Source organism: Macaca nemestrina, chromosome 14, assembly GCF_043159975.1.
Source record: "Macaca nemestrina isolate mMacNem1 chromosome 14, mMacNem.hap1, whole genome shotgun sequence".
In the NCBI taxonomy this organism is placed as follows: Eukaryota; Metazoa; Chordata; class Mammalia; order Primates; family Cercopithecidae; genus Macaca; species Macaca nemestrina.
Genome location: NC_092138.1, coordinates 90,116,232 through 90,138,490, shown reverse-complemented (window position 1 = coordinate 90,138,490; position 22,259 = coordinate 90,116,232). Strand labels below are relative to the sequence as shown.

Below are 22,259 nucleotides of genomic sequence, written 5' to 3'. Positions count from 1 at the left end.
CTTTGGGAGGCCAAGGTGGGAGGATGGCTTGAGCTTCCCCAAAATAATAAAATTAGTCTCTACAAAAAATAATAAAATCAGCCAGGCATGGTGGCTTGTGCTTGTAGTCCCAGCTGCAGGAGGATTGCTTGAGCTGGGGAGGTCAATGCTGCAGTGAGCTGTATTTGTGCCACTGCACTCTGGGAAATAGAGTGAGACCTTGTCTCAAAACACTAAAAATAAATTAATTGATTAAAAATAAATAAGTAAATTCCATTATTCTTGCTAAGTCTTTGAAATGCTGGTGTGTATTTTTATGAATAGCACACTTCCATTTGGACTAGCCATATTGAAAGCTCTTGATAGACACATTTGGTCAGGGGCTCCAAAATTAGGCAGCACAGCCTCCAGTTCTAAATCTGCTGTTTGCCAACTTTGTGGTATGAGGCCAGTCACTTTGCCTTTCTGAACCTTAGTTTCCCCTCCTCACCATGTGTAAAATGGGTACCATAACCCCTCCTTCTCAATGTGTAAAGCAAGAAGTGCAGTTTCTGACACATAGTAAATGTCCACTTAATGTGTGATTTCTTCCTCAAAATGACTTTCACAGCAACTAAAGTATAAGCTCCCTGCGGGAGATGGAAATGCAACTTGACTTCTGATTATAGTCAAGCGTTGAACCCACCCTGTCCCTGTCTCTTTTCCTTTCTTCCACTAAAATTGCTTTTCCCTGCGGCATCTGCACCAGTCATCTCTTTACTTTCTTTAGGTCTCTGCCTGGAAGCCCCTTTATCAGAGATGCTTTTCCTGAGCAGCCTTGCATAGAAAGCAGCACCTCCAGTCTCAGACCTCTGACCTGCTTTGGTTTTGTTCAGAGCACTCTGCACCCACCACATGTAGAGTCAGTGCCCATTTGTTTCCTCCCCTCTCCCCACTAACCAAAAATAAGCTCTTTGAGGGCTCTGGCTGTTCTGTCCACTGTTGAATTTCTATCTTCTAGAAGAGTATCTGACACATAATAGTTGTTCAGTATGGTAATGAATGAATAGATAAATTTATTGAACATCCACAATGCCTTTTGACCTTAGCAGATAGTACAGAAATGAAATCCACAGTTCATTTGATGAGAGGGAGACAGAGTGAGAGATGGGTGATCAGCTGCCTCAGGGCTCTGGTTCTCCCTAAGCTCTCTGCCACCTGGTGTGCTATCCCCAGCACACACCTCATTACTCTCCTGCCTTCTCCCACCCACCCAAGGCTTTTGTAGGCCGTCTGTTCTGCTGAAATTTCCTTTTCCCCATGTGTGCTTAATAAAACTGTACATGCTATTTGAAACCCTTCTCAAGTACTATGTCCCTCTTCTATGGGGTTCTCTCAGTGCCCTTGCTGAAAACAGTTTCTCTGGCCTCCATTCCTCCACTGGACTTCTTTTCTTTATTATAGTATTTATGGCAGCATATTTCATATTAGAATTGTTCACACTTGGGTGTGACTCCCCCATTATATTTTGAATCTCCGGAGAGCAGGATCTAATTTCAGCTGGAATGAGATGGGGCTGGGGAATGCTGGAGATTGTACAGAGTGTGTAATGAGATATTCACAAGTTAGAATCCCAAGTCTGACACTTGGGAGTTGTGAGCTTGAGAAAGTTATTCAATGTCTCCAAGTCCTAAGGTGCTCATTTGTTAAATTGGATAACTGTACCCATTTTGTGGAATACATCTTTATTTGTAACTGCTCTGGACTGTATGCTTTGGCAACTACCAAGAAAACAAACCATTTTAAAGCCAGTATATAGTAGATGCTCAATAAATACCCATAATGTGACTCTCATATTATCTCGAGTCTCCAGCACAGTTGGTGCTAATATGGTCTTATTTACACAATGGGAGTCACTCCCTGCCATCATAACAAATATATATATATGGGTAACATATGTACTCCTCCTTGTTCCAGCCCAACAAAATATCCATTTCCATTAATAGAGTCAAGGACTCTATAGAAACTTTCATTTTCATTTCTGGTGCTCTGTGGATTACTATGATGTTCTAAATCAACAGAGATATATTTTGACTTCTTCCAGGAAACATTCATCTCTACTTGAGGAAATGTAGATTATATTACAGACCCTAAGAACAAAGCAAGTTGAAACACAGCATACATGCCCAGTGCCTGGCCAAGGTAATGTGGCAGAATGAGAAGAACTCTTAACTGAGAACTAGAAGATAGGAGTCTAGCCCAATTTGCCACTCAGGTTATGATCTGTAAAAAGGAGTTGGATTAGAGCAGGGTTTCTCAACATTTGCATCATTGACATGTGGGGTCCCGTATTCTTTGTTGTGGGGGCTGTCTTGTGCAGTGTAAGATGTTTAGCAGCATCCCTGGCCTCCACCCACCAGATGCCAGCAGCATCCCCTCAGTTGTGACGATCAAAGATGTTCCATGGGGAGCAAAAGGTCCACCCATGGGAAGTACTGAGTTAAATCTTTCAGCAAATTCTGGGACTATAGGCTGAGATTTCACTCTCCTACACACACACACACACACACACACACACACACACACACACACATATTTCTCTTCCATGTATGACCTTGTTCCACTTTTGAGAGCCGCAGTGTTCTGAGTCTTGTTTCTTTGCGAACAGTCTAACAGCTAAGCATTCTCTCACAGGCTCCCACCTTGCACCAGTTTACAATAGAAGGCATGTAGAAGGGCTGTGTGGGTGACACGCTGTGACTTCAGTGTGTTGTATCACTACCAGGATCTCCCAACAATCGCCTTCATCCCCTGCTTGCCACTTGGGGGCTCTGGCAGACAGTTTGGCAGTTGTAGTTGTTACTATTCTGCACTCAACATGTATGGCTTTGTTTTAGGCTCTGAACAAGACCTCAGGCCACAGCTTTTGCCAGCTCACTCTGCTCACATACCTTTCTCCTTTGCCCCTGACAGCTGAGACTTGCAGTGACAAGCAAATTTTTATAGCAACTCATGATAAAACAGTGCAATGGGCAACAGAGAGAAATAACCAACTGGGCAAGAAATCACATCTCTCTTTAAAAATTTTTTTTTCTCTTTCTTAGCTTTGCTTTATCTTTCATATTCAACTGGAAAAGTAGACAAATGAGGTGTCATATTTAATCATGTGTATAGATGGGTTTACAGTTGACAAATTGTTTGTGTCCTTACCGCATTTTCACATGAAAGACATAAAAATCTGAGGTCTAGAGAGGAGACATGACTGTCTAGAGTCATGCAGCTGAGCGAGAGTAGCCATAGTTTTCTAAAGATTATTTCCAGTTAAAGGCTTACAGCCCAAGGAACAAGACAGACATAGAAACAATTACAGGCATATCTCAGAGATATTGTAGGTTGTGTTCCAGATGACCACAATAAAGTAAATATTGCAATAAATGGAATCACCCCAATTTTTTGGCCTCCCAGTGCATATTAAACTTATGTTTGCAGTATCCTGTAGCCTATTAAGTGTAGGATAGCAGTGTGTCTCAGAAAACAATGTATATGCCTTTATTAAAAACACTTTATTACTGAAATAAAAGGCTAATGATCATCTGAAATTTCAGTGAATTAAAATCTTTTTGCTGGCATAAGGTCTTGCCTCAATGTTGTTGGCTTCTGAGTGATCAGGGTGGTCAGATTGCTGAAGGTTGGGAGGCTGTGGCGATTTCTTAAAATAAGACAACAATGAGATTTTCCACATCAATTGACTCTTTCTTTCATGAAATAATTTTGTAGAATGTGATGCTGTTTGATAGTATTTTACATAAGGTAGAACTGCTTTCACAACCAGAGTCAGTACTCTCAAATCCTGCCACTGTTTTATCAACGAAGTTTATGTAGTATTCTAAATCCTTTGTTGTCATTTCAACAGTGTTCATAGCATCTTCATCAAGAGTAGACTCCATCTCGAGATACTGCTTTCTTTGCTCATCCGTAAAGAGCAACTTGTCATCCGTTCAAGTTTCATCGTGAAATTGCAGCAATTCAGTCATATCCTCAGGCTCTATTTCTAATTCTAGTTCTCTTGCTATTTCTGTCACATCTACAGTGATTTACTCCACTGAAGTCTTGAACCCCTCATGATCATTCATGAGGTTTGAAATCAACTTCTTCCAAATTCCTGTTACTGTTGATATTTTGACTTCTTCCCATGAATCACAAATGTTCTTAATGGCATCTAGAATGGTGACTCTTTTCCAGAAGGTTTCCAATTTACAATGCCCAGATCCATCAGAGGAATCCCTCTTTATGGCAGCTATAGCAATATAAAATGTATTTCTTTTTCCTTTTTTTTTTTTTTTTTTTTTTGAGACAGAGTGTCACTCTGTTGCCTGACTGGAGTGTAGTGGCACGATCTTGGTTCACTGCAACCTCTGCCTCCTGGGTTCAAGCGATTCTCCTGGCTCAGCCTCCCAAGTAGCTGTAACTGCAGGTGTGTGCCACTATGACCAGCTAATTTTTGTATTTTTAGTAGAGACGGGGTTTCACCATGTTGGCCAGGATAGTCTCGATCTCTTGACCTCATGAAATGTATTTCTCAATAAAACTTGAAAGTCAAAATCATGCCTTGATCTATGGGCTGCAGAATGGATGTTGTTTCAGCAGGCATGAAAACACCATTGATCTCCTTGTATATCTCTATCAGAGCCCTTATGTGACTAGATGCATTGTCAATGGGCAATAATATTGAAAGGAATCTTTTTTTTGCACAGTAGTTCTGGATAATGGCCTTAAAATACTCAGTAAACTATGTTGTAAACAAATGTGCTGTCATCCAGGCTTTAGATCACAAGCAGAGTAGATTTAGCCTACTCTTAAGGATCCTAGGATTTTTGGAATGGTAGGTGAGCATTGGCGTCAACTTAAAGTCACCTGCTGCATTAGCCCCTAATGAGAGACAGTCTATCCTTTGAAGTTTTGAAGTCAGGCACTGACTTCTCTCTAACTATGAAAATCATCGACATCTTCCAATGTAGAGCTATTTTGTATACACTGAAAATAGGTTGTTGGCCGGGTGCAGTGGCTTACGCCTGTAATCCCAGCACTTTGGGAGGCTGAGGCGGGCAGATCACTTGAGGCCAGGAGTTCAAGACCAGCCTGGCCAACATGGCGAAACCCTGTTTCTACTAAATGTACAAAAAATTAGCTGGGCATGATGGCGTGCGCCTGTAATCTCAGCTACTGGGGAAGCTGAGGCGTGAGAATCGCTTGAACCCGGGAGGTGGAGGTTGCAGTGAGCCAAGATCGCACCACTGAGCTCCAGCCTAGGTGACAGAGCAAGACCCTGTCTCCAAAATAAGAAAGAAAATAGGTTGCTTACAGTAGCCATCTTCATCAATAATCGAAGCTAAATCTTCTGGATAACTTGCTGCACCTTCTCCATCAGCATTAGCTTCTTCACCTTATACTTTCATGTTATAGAGATGGCTTCTTTCTTTAAACCCCGGGAAGCAACCTCTGCTAGCTTCAGACTTTTCTTCTGCAGCATTTCACGTCTCTCATCCTTCATGGAATTGAAGAGAGTTAGAACCTTACTCTGGATTAGACTTTGGCTTAAGGGAATGTTGTGGCTGATTTGACCTGCTACCCAGACCACTAAAATTCTCTTCATTCAACACAAGGCTGTTTTGCTTTCTTATCATTCATGTGTTCACTGGAACAGCACATTTAATTTCCTTGAAGGACTTTTCCTTTGCATTCACAACGTGGCTAACTGGTGCAAGAGCCCTAGCTTCCACCCTGTCTTGCCTTTTGCCATGCCTTCTAGCTTTTGATTTAAAGTGAGAGACATAGGACTCTTCCTTTCACTTAAACAATTAGAAGTCATTGTAGGTTTACTCATTGGCCTAATTTTGGTATTATTGTTTCTCAGGGAGTAGGGAGGCCTGAGGAAAGGGAGAGAAAAGGAATACCTAGTCAGTGGAGCAGTCAGAACACACACATTTGTCGATAAAGTTTGCCATCTTATATGGGTCCAGTTCATGGTGCCCCCAAATAACTACAATAATAACATCAAAGTTTGCTGACCACAGACCACCACAACAGATACAACAATAATAAAAAAGTGTGAAATATTTTGATAATTATCAAAATGTGACACCAAGACACGATGTGAGCACATATTGTTGGAAAATTGGTGCTAACAGACTAGGTAGGCTGAGGGCTGCCACAAACCTTCGATTTGTAAAAACTTTAATATTTGCAAATCTCAATAAAGTGAAGTACAGTAAAATGAAGTATGCCTGTAAGCATTATACAAGGTGATAAGGGCTAAAATGCAGTTACAGAAAATGAGCAACTATAGCTCAGAGGAGTAAACAAATAACACTTTTTTAGGCCGGGCGCGGTGGCTCAAGCCTGTAATCCCAGCACTTTGGGAGGCCGAGGCGGGCAGATCACAAGGTCAGGAGATCGAGACCACAGTGAAACCCCGTCTCTACTAAAAATACAAAAAATTAGCCGGGCGCGGTGGCGGGCGCCTGTAGTCCTAGCTACTCAGGAGGCTGAGGCAGGAGAATGGCGTGAACCCAGGAGGCAGAGCTTGCAGTGAGCCGAGATCGCGCCACTGCACTCCAGCCTGGGCAACAGCGTGAGACTCCGTCTCAAAAAAAAAAAAAAACAAAAAAAACAAAAAAAACAAATAACACTTTTTTAAATGAATAAAAAAGGAAATTGACCTTTGAGGACATGACCTCGGCTGGCTACTGAAGGATATAAACAGGGTTTGGCCAGGCAGTGGGGATCAGGTAAACAAAAACACTGTCTCACAGGGAATAAGTTGACATCAGTATTGACATGCATCATCATTATCCTCATCATCATACATGCTATTTATTGAGCACTTACTGTATGCCAGGCACAAGAGGGAGCAATTGTGTCATTTAATTGTCACCTTGGTTCTGAGTGTAGGTGCTATTGTTAACCACATTTTGCAGATGAGGAAACTGAAAGTCAGAAAAGTTAAATACATGACCTGAAATACTACTGTTTCTAACATATACAAACTAGATTTAAAACTGCCTTTCAATATGGAGTAAAAGAAGCTCTGTTAGAATAAGTAGGATGGGGTCACATACATTTAAGCGAGTAAGTAGTCTGACAAGGAGGGCAGATCATGAGGTCAGGAGTTTGAGACCAGCCTGCCAACATAGTGAAACCCCATCTCTATGAAAAATACAAAAATTAGCTGGGTGTGGTGGCACATGACTGTAGTCCCAGCTACTCAAGGCAAGATAATCACTTGAACCCTGGAGGTGGAGGTTGCAGTGAGCTGAGATTGTGCCATTGCCCTCCAGCCTGGGTGACAGAGTGAGACTCCGTCTCAAACAAAACAAAACAAAACAAAAAGTGTATATTTTTTTTACAAAATTGGCATGACCCTGTGATTTCTGGTCTATTCTCTCCACAAGGAACCTCTCTACCAAAGCTAGCCCTTAGTCTTAAGCATTTCACCCTCGCAGCACCACTAGGCCATAATACCCCCTAATAAAAGAGCATTTAAGACCTATGACAAAATGACCGCCTTCAATTTTCCTTTGAACCCTGGGCAACCTTTGCGGCTGAGTCACCAAAAGACAAATTCTCTCGCCATATTTCTTTGGGTTTGGGAGACATTCCACTGAACGTTGCAGAAGTGAACTGTAAGCAAGCTCCATGAACTCTTCATCTCTAAAGTATTCAACCTAGATAGTCATGATAATAAGCCATCACAAGACTTTGTGCATTCATCTGTTCATGCAAAAGCAAAATGTGTACTCAGTGGATACATGCCTGGTGAGAGAAGGAAAAGGAACTCTTGTTTATTGATACCTCTTTATGAGAGGCAGGTTGTTAGTGAAGACATTAACTGGTACAGTCACTTGAATTACGTCTCCATGTCTCATACTGGGTGTATGAGACTCTGTTTCTGCGTTAATTCATTTTATTCATTTTTTCAACACATCTTCCTTGAGCATCTATGATGTGCCAAGTGCCAAGCTATGGGCTCGTAAGCTCACCCTGTTTTACTTACGAGAAAACTGCATCCATAATAGACCAAACAGTTTGTATATGTTTAGACAATATGTGAACAGCAAAACGGGAACATGGGCCCAGATTTCCATAGATTCTATGTTTTTAACCAGAACTATACTGGGTTTTGTAAACTTTAAAGCACTCTACTGACATAAGGTATTATTATGAAGATGTGTTAATCACATTTTTTCTTTTCCTGTGTCTTTCTATTTCTTTTACTCCTCTCCCCCCCTCCTCTCTCTCTTTTGGTTTCTCTTTTTTTTCCTCTCTTTTTTATTCTTTCTTCTATAGGACTCCACAGAATGGAGCAAGAATGAGAGGAAAAAGGCCGGCAGAAAAGCATGAACTGGAGGTTTGTTGAGCTCCTCTACTTCCTGTTTATATGGGGCCGTATCTCAGTGCAGCCCTCCCACCAGGAACCAGCTGGGACAGACCAACATGTCTCCAAGGAATTTGATTGGCTCATTTCAGACAGGGGGCCTTTCCACCACTCCAGGAGCTACCTATCCTTTGTGGAAAGACACCGTCAAGGATTTACAACCAGATATAAAATATACAGGTAAGACCTGGGCTAAATAGCCCTTATCTTACATTCATATTGTGCTTTGTGAAGTCAGGCATTGATTGGTGCAACCCTTGCTGTGTGCAGAAGTGTCTGGGTCAAGGGTCTGTGCGCCTTCCACAAGCTGTTTTTGATTAAAAATTTTTTTTTCTTTGCAGAATATGTTAGCAATGACAAGGAGACGATCAAGTAATTAATATTTATTGAGTACTTATTTATATGCTGGGCAGGGATCTTAATACTTATTATACCTTATCTCATTTAAACCTTCTAATAACCATCAGATACAGGTTTTGATTGTTTTTCCCACTTTACAAATTAGGTCATCAAGCCTCAACTAGGTTGAGTTACATGTCTAATGTCATACAGTTAGAAGTGGTCGGACTGGGATTTAGAATCTGGTTTATATGCATCCATATCATAATTTTAGTCAGCCACATCAAGTATAAGTAACGTTGTTTTGAAAATGCTGCTGATGTACCTAAGATCCTACCCAAATACATTCAAACATTTGGAAAAAAAAGAAACCTTTTCTTGAGCAGGTCTGTACTAGTTCTTGGACCATTGACATTCTACTCATCCAAAAAAAGACTTAGCCCGAATTTTTCCTCTTTGAAACTATTTTAGAGTTTTCACATTCCACTTAACCGCCACATCTTTGATATATCCACAGCTCTCTACACTGACACCTCTTTAATATAAAATCATTTGGAATTAGAGTGCATTCTTGTGTATTTTTCTCACCTAACTGGAAACTCTTTGAGGGAATGACTTGTACAGAATTCATTTCTAGATCCCCAGAGTGATTTTTGCTCTGCCTTGTTACCATAAACACACAGTGAATGTTGTGGACTTAAATGAATAAGAGAGTGCAAAGAACTCTCTCAGGTGTAGTTAGGTGTGGTCTTAGGAGGTTAACTAGTTATAATATCACATGGCGGTAGCTACAATGCAGTTTTATAAAGGGAACTCTGGTCCATGTTAGATAATCCATAAGTGTTGGTTATTGCTGTTGAAATAAGAGGTACCCTGAATGGAACCACAGATTCAGAATATTCAACAGTAGCATCCTTTTAGTGAGCACTTATCATGTGCCATGAAGGGAGGTTGTTCAACCCTCATAACCTCCTCTATGAGATGGGCAATGGCTTCTACAGATGGGAAAATCAGGACTTTGGAGGTTGAGTGTGTTGCTATAAGTCATCCATCCAGTAAGGAGTGGAACTAGGGTCTACACACTGATTTACCTGACGCCAGTGCTTTCCTTCCAACCACTCTGTTGGCTGCCTCCCTGGTATAGCTTCCAAATGCGGAGTGTTGCAGAGCTCTAAGAAACTTTTTCTAAAAATTTTTCTTTGCAATCATTTGTATACATGTGGGGGGTTGTTTTAGACATCTTGAGAAGTAAAAGGTTGCTATGAGAATGGGGGATTAAGACCTCTGGATACTGATTTCAGTTCTTCATGCACTTGTCTTATGACACTAGGTAAGCTCCCTCATCTTTTGCATTCTACTGTCCTCATTTATCAAATGATAGGGCTGATGTAGATCAGCAGTTTTCAACCTATGTTATTCAAAAATCTGAGGATTGATTAAAGTAGCCATAGAAACCATTGCAATGTGGGGAGCAAAGAGATGATCAGGCAGGATTCTGAGCCCTACACCTCCCTTATGCTAGAGAAGGTTTATATCTGCTTTTGTGTTAAGATTTCATGTATGGTTTACTTTGGATTCTACTCCTAAAACAGAGTTTGCAACCATCCAATAAGTTGTTTTCTAAGGTCCTATCTAGCTCCAAAATTACATTTAATATTTAACCAAAGTCAAATGGCTAGTTAAATGACAGAGTTCAACCCAAAAGTTAGGCCCCTGGTCGTCTAGTTATTCATTCCTTCTTTTATTTAATCCTCAAATAATTATTAAGCACCAGCTACAGATTCAACACTATGTTTAGGGCAGATGATACAATGATGAGTAAAATAAATATAATAGTTGCTGTCATAGGAGAGACTGACATTAATTAAACACATGCATATTTCTATGTATAATAAGTGCTATAAAGAAAAATGTGCAGGATAGGTATAACTGGGAAATCATAAATACCACAAACATTGATTTGGTACCTACAATGTCCAAGGATTAGGCAGAACTCTTGTCATAATGTGCATATGAACCCATATGCAAATATGCACCCAGAGACATGTGCTCATCCAGATGCTGATCAGAGCAAAAGCCAACTAGGACATGATCATTGGGGCAATTGTGAATTGATACTTTTTCCTTCCTGTATGCCACTTTGTTGAAACACTGATGTTTCCACAAAGCATGTCCATAGGCAATTTCCATTGTGCCTGTCTTCCTGTATGCTAGCATGGACACAGCACATTACAAACTTGACATTTTCATCATAAAAAAAAAGAAAGGCCTGACTACCATAGTGCTACATTTTTTGATGCTAGAGAGCCAGCCTTACTGATCTGCCCAGACTTCAAACTTCCACCAGTTCCCTCCTCCCCAGAATCCTGGCTGGAACGCAGGGTGATTGGGACGCTTCAGAAAGAAACTGGGAAGAAGCTTTCTCTATTTATTTAACTAGGTTAAGGCCATCTTCTTTCTCCTGCCTTTGCACACAGAGGCTGGCTTCTGCTCATAGAATCATGGTCAAGTCACTGCTAGTTACAACAATGAGAACCTGTTTAATTAAAACCCAGCAGAAACATCTTCTTGTGTTGCTTTACAAGCCAAGCAACAGTATGCACACGTGCATTCGTTTGAGTGCATGATGTAAATGCTCTGTCACTCACAAACTTGAGTTGCCACCTGAAGGCTTGGGGGAGTTTTCTGCTCTTGAATCTGCCAGGGTGCAGTGGGAGCACTTTTGACCTCAGAGTCAGGGAAGTCGGGTGCTGATCCAGCTCTCCGATCTCCTGGTTGTGTAGTTTTGGTCAACTAATGGAACTCCTTTGAACCTTTGGTTCTTCTTCTGTAAAATGGGAGTGCTAGCCGAAGTGGTCTCCAAGGTCCTTCTTACCTCTGAAATTTCATGATTCTGTGAAATACTGTCATTTGAAAACACAGCATGTGGTAGTGGAAAGGATTTTGGGTCTGGAGTCTAGAGATTCAGGTTTTGTTCATTCTGGAAACTCTTTCCAGCTTTCTCATCCTGGGCAAATTCATGTATGCAGCATTCACTCACACATACATTTATTGTTTTGGAGTTTAACACCCATCATTATCCATAAATTGTACTATTATTTGCTAATATAGAGATGACCAAAAAAAAACCCAATAGATTACACACATATATCCTCCTACCCCCACATAACCCACACCCCCTCCTCCATCCAGCTCAGAGTTAGGAGTGAAGGATAGAGGGCATAAAAAGTGAATAATCAAAGAGTGATCTTTCCATGGATAGAAATGACCACTCAGATATTCAATTTCCTCCTCTGTAGAAAGGGATAATGATGTCTGCCGTACCTACTAGGTCAACGAGATACAGTTTGTGTGAGAGTGCCTTGTAAAATTTAAGTTATCTTATGCTTGAATTTTTTTCATTAGAGTTCTAAATCATCATTCGAACAAAGTAATTTATTTTCACTTTCTGTTAAGCCTATACATATATTAGTCGTTAACTCCTCATAGCCACATTCTGAAGGGAAATACTATTATTGTTGCATGTCACAAATGAGAAAGGCAATAAAGAGTACATTGTTCACATTACACAACTGGAAAGTGGCACAGCTGGGATTCAAAAGCTGGTTTCTGGGACTTCCCAACATGGGTCCTTAACTCTATGCTGTCACGACTCTCCCTGGTTCTTAGTTACCTGATTTATTACCAAATGCCAACAGGCTTCTTTTGACCATGGGCAAGTTTAAACCTCTCTGAGACTCAGTTTTCCCATCTATGAAACTGAGATGATGTTAAATGCCTCATGCAATTGGGGTGAGAAATAACTTATATTTCAAATATATAGAGCTTAGAAGTTTCCAAGAGCTTCACAAAGACATGTCAGAATGGTGGTTCCCTCTTCCACTTCAGATGTTGGTTGTTTACTAGGAATTATTTTTTTATTCTCATGGTAATTTCAAAGTCAGTTAGTCCAAAGATTTTTCCTGTGTTTCCAATGCCTTTTTGTGTTTTATTTTCTGTTTTGTTTTTTTTTTTCCTAACTGTGAGATCATCAGTAGGTGCTGTAAATTTAGCAATTATTTCTAAGATGGTTTTAGTAGGATAGTTATGGTACTCTTTGGATCTGAAGAGTCAGGGAAAAGGGGATGTTCTGGTAATGGTGGTCACTATGTCACAAGTGGTGGTTCCATATTGAGTGGCTGTCCCTGCTGGTTGCAGAACAAGTGGTTTGTGGCTTACGTTGCATCTCCCTTTGAGCTCTAAATATATACCTGAAAGTTGAGTATAAATCAAATCTTGGTAAGCCAAGTCTAATTGCCTGGCTGTGTTGCATATTTATTTCAGAGTTGTATAGATCTCAGCCCTCCTCCGCTGTCCTGATAATTTCTTCTTGTGTTTCACAAAAATAACAGGTTTTGTGGTAAAGCTACTTGGCTAAATGGATGCTGCTAGGGATGGATGAATGGTTCTACTAAGATGAATGAGATGTGGTCTTTATACAGCAGTCATTCAAGAGTATAGATTAGGCATCTAGATGTGCCAGATACTGTATATGGGGAGTTTATCTTGTGAGGAACAGGATTCCTGCCCTCAAGGAGCTTCCAGACAAGTGGAGTTTAGAGAGAAGCCCACCCTTGCCCCACTCCAGGGGCTTGTGTTTCAACTTGAAAGAAGCCTTCAGCCTTTTGATTCCAGGTATAATCTTGAAATCATGCAGTACAAGAACTAGATTTCTATTAGTATGGCATAAAGTAGTGGAAACCAGCATTTCTTAATGTATGTTACAGAGAACTATAGTTCAATGTAATATTAAAAGATGTTTTCTGGAAAAAAAGAACACCCATTTGTTTTTCCATGATGACTCCCATAGTCAAAGAAGCAATAATCATCACAACAGTGACAAGTTAATTGTTAACACTGAAATCTTAAGAAGTTAGCATTGCACTTTATCTGGCATAAAAATTATTCCAACTGATCCTTACAATCATCCTGTGCAGTAGGTATTGCTATTATCTCTCTATTTATACAGCTTGTACGTGGTAAAAGAGTTAATTTGTGATAGAGTAGGACCTGTCACAGGCAAGTGTGATTCTAGAGGCTGCGTCCTTGACCTTGCCCAGCTGCCTCCCAAATGATATAGACCTGTATATGGAAAACCCAAAGTTACACAGGCCCCCTTATCACAGACCTTTATTAAAATTAGACTATTTAACAGTATTTAGCCATAACTTTTTAACCATACAACCTCTTTTTCTCAACGGAATTGATGAGCAGGCTCAGGGAACTGTGGGCTCTGCCTAAATTTGACAGCTTGGGTGTTGTGTCTTTGGATTCCATCCTATGTCAGAGCACACTAAAAGGGATACCTCTTTGTTTTGAATAACTGGTTAACTGGATGAGGAAGCCAATCTTCCTGTTAAGCTTTTGCTTTGAGTTATTTGGTCTAAATCTACCTCCTGGTTTATGATGGAAAAAAATGAGCAATTTCAGTTTTCTCATCACAAACCTTTTGTTCTTCCTTCCCCTTTTCATTTCAAATTCCCAAGTTTGGCATTCCCCCTGTGGTATAGATATACAAACCTCAACAGAGGGCAGAACCACAGTTGAGTTAGGTACAATTTTGATTCAATATACAAATAAGTGGCTGGATATTAGAGTTACCTGCACAGTTAAAAATAACCAATGCTTGGATCTTTCTCCAGGTGTTTAGATTTAACTGGTCTAGGAGAGACAGGAGCTAAAAAAAAATTATCGTCAGTCAGGGATAATTTTGCTTCCTATGGGGACACTTAGCAATTGTATTTGGGGAGATTTTTGGTGCCCAACTGGTGGTGGTGTTTGTTGGGGGTGCTTCTGGCATCTAGCGGGTAGTAAGCAGGGATCTGGAATGCTGCTAAATACCTTACAATGCATAGGATAGCCTTCTCCAGCAAACAATTATCCAACATACTTTCAGTTGTATAGAGGTTGAGAAATCCTGCGCTAGTATTTCTGGGGAAGAAGAAAAAATAGAGTGGTGGGAAGAATACTTGAATAAATGGTCTTAGATTTTGGTCTTCATGAGGTTGAATTAGGATGGCTTAAATATAGGTGCCACTGTAATGACTGGATTCCCAGAGTGTATGTCCATAGGATAAAATGGGGAAACAGTCATCCTTTTTTTAAGACATGGCCATAGACCAGGATGGCAGTTCAATGCGTGAAGAGAGGTGGACCCATTTTTGCTTTCTCCTGCATAGAGGGAGTGGTTAAGAGCAAACTAGTTCTCCAGTCAAAAAATATTCTTCCTTCTTCTGGAGATTCTAGTGCCTTTTGACTCTGACTACAGTATTCCCTAGGAAGTAAGATATTCAGTCTTCATTGTTAGGTCCAGATATGCATGGATTGTGTCACTAAAAACCAGCTTAGACCAAGTGTGTTAAAAGACACTTTTTCTTCCCTTCAGAGCATTCCTGGTTGACTCAAAAGATGAGAATGGGATGATGCCCCATGTTCATGTTTGTCAATTTCAGCCATTTAAAGGCTGACAGCATTGGAGGGAAGCATGAACCTGCATCTCTCCTTACCCTCCAGCCCACATACATCCTTCGCCTAATCCAAATTTTTTATCAGGGTCTCCCTGAATAGATAGAAGTGGAGAAGGATATCCAGCAAACATTTTTCTGGGCCATTTGGTGCCAATTCAAAGATAATCTTTAGTGTTGATTATTTAAAATTGATCTTCCAATTCTAAAAATGATAGCTTTATTGCTACCAAATTGGTATGTTTACAGTATTTTACCTCTTTGCTCCCATGCCATTACTGAACTGACTTCTGTGAGTTACAAACCATAGTTAGCTACAATTTCTACAGAGTAATTGTCCAGCTTTTGTCACAAGCAGTGTCTGAAAATGGGCCTAGTTGCCCACCCACTCCTATGGACAGACTGACACAGAGTCTTTAAACTGATCTAAAGATAGTGATTGTTATGATTCGGTAGATTAGGAGGAGAAATGGAGAAAAGCCCTAGGGCTTCAAATACTGTGCTCCAAATCTTGGCCAAAGAAAAAAGGGAGACTGGATCTGTGATCTGGGGCACCTGCAGCTTACTCATTCATTTGAAAAAAAATGTTTACTGATCTCTAAACTCCTACTAGTCAGGCCCTGCACTGTTTCCTGGGGATAGAGGGAGGAAAGCATTGATCCTGTCCCTCAAGGAATTCATGGTCTCTTTGGGGGAAACTGACTGAAAAACAAATAACCACAGTGCCGTGTGCCTTGAGAGATGCCACTGATGCTCCATGGCTGCAGGGAAAGGGAAATTATGAAAGGACACAAAGATAGATGTGTACCCGCCCCCCGCGCTACACCCTTTGTTCTGCTCAGTGGAGGAGCTCTCCTGCCTGTCTCGTTTCGCGAGCAAGTGAGAGTTCCAGGTTCGAACCTGTAATAAAGATCCTTGCTGCTTAGCTTTGACTCTGGACTCTGGTGGTCTTCTTCGGGGAATAAACGGTCTGGGCATAACAATTACATTCCACTGAGGTGGCAAAGTTGGGGAAGGAGAGGAGGAAGAGGCATGTTTGGAAAGGCATGCTGCAGGAAGACCTCTTGAACATAGGCTTCAAGGAGGATTAGGATTCATGAGAAGGCAGTGAGGAGAGAAGCACCTTAGGCAAATGGAATAGCACCCGCGAAGTCAGAAGACAGGAGAAAGCCTGGAACTAGACGTCTTCATGTGTTTTGGGTGTATTTTGAGTAGTACTGATAGTAGAGCATAAGGTTGGAGAGCAGCTTCAAGCCAACAACAAAAGAAATTTGAGATAGCACATGGATTTCAACCAATCTTTAAAGTCTAGTGAATTGGCAGAATATTACTAGATAGCCGTTTAGAACAGTGTTTTTTCTTTGTTGATGTTTTCGTACATTTTTGACCTTAATACATGTGAACAAATACATTTGAGTTTGACACTCACTCAATAAAACCTAGCCAGAAATATAGATAAAAATATATGATTGAAATAAAAAAACTGAAAAAAAAACTTAACCTACATGTGATGCTTCTTAAATATCAAGATATCTTCTATTCTATTCCATTCAAATATAATGTGTTCCTTTACGATTCATTTAGTTTTTAAAATACTGATGCACTAATGTGGTCGTGTTTTGGCTCAGAGGAAAGTTGTACCATGTGTGATTAGCAGAGTTTGCAATGGGTTTGTGTTAAGCAGGTTAGAACCTGTGTCTTGCCTGATGGGGGCAAAAAGAAAACAGTGAAGGCTTTGAAACTTGAGGCTGACATGCACGGATATACAGTTAGAATTGCTCTGGCACCAGCCTGAGGAATGGGAGAAAGGGAGAAAGAGAGCTGGGTTAGAAAACTGTGGCAGTAATTTAAGGGAGAGAAAGGGAGTGCTGGAACTAAGACAAAGGCAGTGAAGAAGGGTTACATTAACCCTCAAATACCAGTCAGTGCCACCAACAGCTGCTGTGGACCTACTGGTCAGGCAGCCTTTTCTTGTGCAGCATCCAGGCTTACGGACTCCAGTTCCATTCTCAGCACCCTGCGGCAGGATGCATTCTTTTATGCAGAGTTCTACAGCTACTGGATACCTTTGTATCTCTAATAAAAGGAACCAGAATGCTCAGGCTTCTGCCTCTGGGCAATTTCTTTATCTCTCAAGGCCTTCCTCCTGGGCACAAGAATTACTGGGTCTCATTAGCTATGGATTCCCAGACTGGCTTGGAGGAAGACTTTGCATTCCACCCTTTATCTGTACCTGACTCTTCCCTGCTCACCTTGATGGAAACTTCCGGCCTCAAGTTAGTGTCTAAGCTTATGTGAACCCTACAATGGTCGCTATAGCTTAGCAAGTCTTTAGACTCAGGCAGACCTTAATTTGAATCCTGGCTCTGCCACTTCCCACATTACTTAAATCATGTGAGCCTCAATTTCTCTGTCTGCAAAATGAAGATAAATTCCAAGATTGTTGTGAAGATTTAAGAAGAGAATATATGATAGACTTTAGTGGCCGGGCACAGTGGCTCACGCCTGTAATCCCAGCACTTTGGGAGGCTGAGGCGGGCGGATAACGAGGTCAGGAGTTTGAGACCAGACTGGCCAACATGGTGAAACCTCATCTCTACTAAAATTACGAAAATCAGCCGGGCGCGGTAGTGGGCACCTGTAATCCCAGCTACTTGGGAGGCTGAGACAGGAGAATCCCTTGAACCCAGGAGGCAGATGTTGCAGTGAGCCGAGATCATGCCACTGCACTCCAGCCTGGGTGATAGAGTGAGACTGTCTCAAAATTTAAAAAAAAGATAGTCTTTAGCACAGAGCAAATGCTCGAGGACTAGTAGTTAAAAGAAATACCTGAAGTATCCACCCCTGCAAATCCAGCAACAGGGACTCTGAGATGTCTTGCTGGAACTTCCAACATCTGCAGTGGGGATGATTGGCTAGTGGGCTTTGTAGCATAGGTGCCCTATAAAGGTAGCATTTGCTCCATTCTTAGACTCGGAAGACACTTTTTAGGAGGAAGCTAAAGAAAGAGGACCAGAGACAGAAAGATTTTTGATGCCCTGAGGAACACGTGACACCATAACGGCAAGGTCTCTTTAAGCTATCAGCATACATTGATTCATGTACACAGTGCACGTCCCACGATTCGCAAGAGTCTAATTTATTAATCAGCCCAGGTGATGGGAGCAGTCTGTAACATCTCATCTTCTAGTTCCTGCTGCACCGAGCTCGCCAGGTTGTCTTTGATGTGTAATGCTCAGGGGACATTTGTCCCTCAGGGATTGCTTCTCACCCAAGCACATCCATGGCAATCGGCAGCCTTTCAAGGCAGGCTCTGTGTGTGTGTGTGTGTGTGTGTGTGTGTGTGTGTGTGTGTGTGTGTGTCTGTGTGTGTGTCTGTGTATGTGTGGTGGGGGTGGGGAGTTCAGGTAACTTTGCTTTTCCTCAAATTGCAGGTTTATTGTTCAGAGAAAGTCAGCAAGGTGCAGCCTCCATCCTCACTTGTGACAGTCTCTCTGCGACTCTAGCATGACACCCAGCTCACCTAGTTCTACATCACATTCATGGGGGAGTGTGGTTTGTATGAGAAAGAAGGAGGTAAATGCAAATGATATGAAAGAAACAAGTCTCCATGCTGGTAAACAGTTTGAGATAAAAGTGCTCACCTGTGCATTAATCCAACAAATATTTATTGAGTCCCTACTAATGTGCATGCACTGTGTTAGCCTCTGATGACACCGAGGGATTATTCATCTTTGCCCTTCAGGAGCACTTGTAGGGTAGTTGGGGAGAGAGAGACTAAAAGCAGCCAAATTGACAGCTAGTATGAGGAGTGTTGAAAAAAAAGTATAAAATGGAGTAATAGTGCAAAGAAAGGGCATTGAGCTGGTCTGGCAAGATTAAGGAAAGATTCCAAGAAAATATTTTAAGTAGGTTTGTGTGTGTGTTTTGAAGTAGGGTTTAGAGGAGGGCATACTTGTTCTTGAGCTTGCAATGGGCAGAGAAGATGTTAGTATGCAGGCCAGAAAATTCAACAGAGAGGTCAAGTCATGAAGCTCTGTACATGTTATATAAAAGACTTCAGACTTTATTCTAAGGCGATGGATCCTATACTTTCTCATTTTAAGGTGTTCTTAAGGTTTCAATGATTGTTTTTTATGATTCCCACAGGCCAAAAAAAAAAAAAAAAACAAAAAAACCAATAACACTGTTTATTAAATAGTTAGATCCAAACAACTTAATAATGAAGTATTTTTGTTGTGACAAATTTAGTGACCATTTGAAAAAAACAATACATGAAAATCTAAACAAAAGGCAATATTTTCATTTTATTCTTGAATAATCAGTTACTACTTCTTAAACTTTGCAATTAGATAAAATCAACACTCATTTTCTGTTCCTCATTAATTTTTCACAATACTTTGAAATTGTACCAACTGCCAGAAACCCAGCTTCACAAAGATATACTAACATTGAAAGGAATGCATTGTGTTCTAATGTTGAAACTGTGAACGACCTTGAGTTAGAAGTTCTTGTGATGCCCAATAAATGTCAAGTATCCTTCATTTCCCTTGAACACTTAAAATATCCTGCTGTGCTCCTATGACTTTGCTGTGGCACTCCGTGGCTTCTCAGCCTACAATTTGTGAACTATATCCTAACAACAATAGAGAGCTCTAGGAGTTTTGCCCAGAGATGGAGCATGATCAGGTTGTCATCTTAGAAAGATCACTTCTGTTATAATTGAAAGAATAGATTAATGGGGGAAAGATGGGAGAGGGTGCAAAGTATGTCATCCAGGTGAGAGAGGAAACTGTCTTGGAATAAAATAGCATCAGTTGACGTTTGAGATGTGTATTTATTTGTTATAATTTTGAAAAAGTAACTTCCCAAGAAGTTGCTACGATAGTACAGAAAGGTCTTATGTACCCTTTACCTAGTTCTCGTCAATGGTTACATCTTATGTGACTGTAGTACAATATCAAATCCAAGAGATTGACATGGGTATAATGTGTGTTTATGGTCCTATGCCATTTTACCATATGTGTGGATTCATGTAACCACCCCTGCGATCAAGAGACAGAACAACTCCCTCACCACAAAGATGTTTCTTGTGCTAGCCCTTTACAGTCAAACCTCTCTCTCATCCTCTACCATCCATAATCCCTAACCCTTGGCAACCACTAATTTGTTTGTTCTTCATCTCTGTGATTTTATTCTTTCAAAATATTATATAAATGGTCATAACCTGAGATCCTTTAAGGAAACATAAAAGACTCAGTATTTGGTGAGTGTTTGAATATGAAAGTTGACAGGGAAGAAATAGTCAAGAAGCAAGTAGACTGGCAAAACCATACCTTAAGTAATAAATTGACTGGGTCTAGGTTAAGTAAGGAAAAGACAGGGGGAACATTTTTAACTTGGTCAACTGGGTGAGTGATGGTGCTTTTCATTAATGTAGGGAGCCCTGGGAGACAAGGAGACTTTTTGAAGTTATCCATGTTTGAAGATGATAAGCCAGCTTTGAAAATGTTGAATTTAAACTCCCTGGAACATTCAAATAGAGACTTAGTAGGAGGTTGTATAAATGGTTCTGACCCTTAAAAGAGAAAGCTGGGGAAAAAAGTTACAGTATTTATAGTTACCAGGTTACCAGTGATAACCCTTAGAGCTATGCTCACTCACAAAGGAACCTGTTTAGTAGGTGCTGAGTAAAGCATTGAGAAATTGAGGAATGGTTGGTGGTACAGGAGGAAAATCAGGGATGGCTGGTACCTTGGAAGCAAAAATAAATGAATCTTTTAAGAAGGAAGGTTTAGGTAATCAATAGCTGTAGTTTCTAATATAGCACATAAGGCAAGAACTGAAAACAGTCTTTTATAAAATCTTGACCTTGGCAAGAGCTGCTTAAGCAAAGGGTTAGGGATATAAGCCAGAGTGTAGTGAGTTGAGAAGTGAGAAAAAGGGAGTAGAGATTTTATTATTTTTCTTTTTTAAAAAAGAAACATCACTATGAAAAGAAGCAAAGGTGTGAAATGAAGTTTTATTTATGTTCATTGGTTTTAAGAGGGAGGGGACCATTAAGAGAGGGAAGAGACTGACACTGTGGGACACAGTGGGGTTATTATCTTTTATTTTTTAATTTTTTGTTCTTAATTCTTCTGTGTACATAGTAGTGTATATAACTATGGGTTACGTGAGATATTTTGATACTGGCATGCAATGCATAGTAATCACATCAGGGTAAATGGGGTATCCATCACCTCTAGCATTTATCCTTTGTGTTTCAAAGAGTTTAGTTATACTGTTTTTATTATTTTTACATATAAAATTAAATTATTTTTTCCTGTAGTCACTTTGTGTTAGCAAATACTAAATCTTTTTCAACTTTTTTCTATGTTTTGTACCCATTAGCCATCAGAACGGGGTTATTTTTGATGAAGCGATTTCTGAAGTAGCAGGAAGGGAAAAAGAAAGAGCACAGGTAGGGGTAAAAGGAGAGATACCTTTTGTTGAAATAGGAGGAAAGAAGGGAAGGAGAGGTGTGGGTGCAGATAAATCTATTGATTTCACCTGTGACGATTTGAAGGGACTTCTGATGGCTTCTGTTCTCTTTGTGAAGTGGGGTGTGAAACCAATCACTGAGGAAGGGGGTACTGTGGAGTGTCAAAAGTTTTTATAGTGTTTGGGGAAACTTGGAAATCGTTAATCTGAAGAATTTTAGAAGGATATGATTAAGGAAATACAGAAGGGTCATTAAGAAACAGTGCTTGGATAAGGTTGGTGATCACCGATTTATAATGACTGTAATGCAGTTGGGATATCTGCATTTCCATATTCATGGAAATATTTTTCACAGTAGCCAAGATATGGAATCAACTTGAGTCCATCAGTGGATACATGGATAAATAAAATATGGTATACATACATGATGGAATACTATTCAGTCTTCAAAAAGAAGGAAATCTTGTCATTTGCAACAACATAGATGAACCCGGAGGCCATTATGTTAAATGATATAAGCCAGGCACAGAAATACATATAAC

General features: G+C 40.5%; 1 protein-coding gene across 1 annotated transcript in view; it reads left to right on the top strand.

Moving 5' to 3' along the window:
• LOC105487131 (BMP/retinoic acid inducible neural specific 1) overlaps positions 1 to 22,259 on the top strand; it is a 200,496-nt gene that overhangs the window by 51,141 nt on the left and 127,096 nt on the right. Inside the window, exon 2 of the mRNA XM_011750439.3 lies at positions 8,305 to 8,572. Coding sequence (XP_011748741.1) covers positions 8,355 to 8,572 — 218 coding nt within the window. The 5' untranslated portion in view covers positions 8,305 to 8,354. The remainder of the gene's footprint in view (positions 1 to 8,304; positions 8,573 to 22,259) is intronic.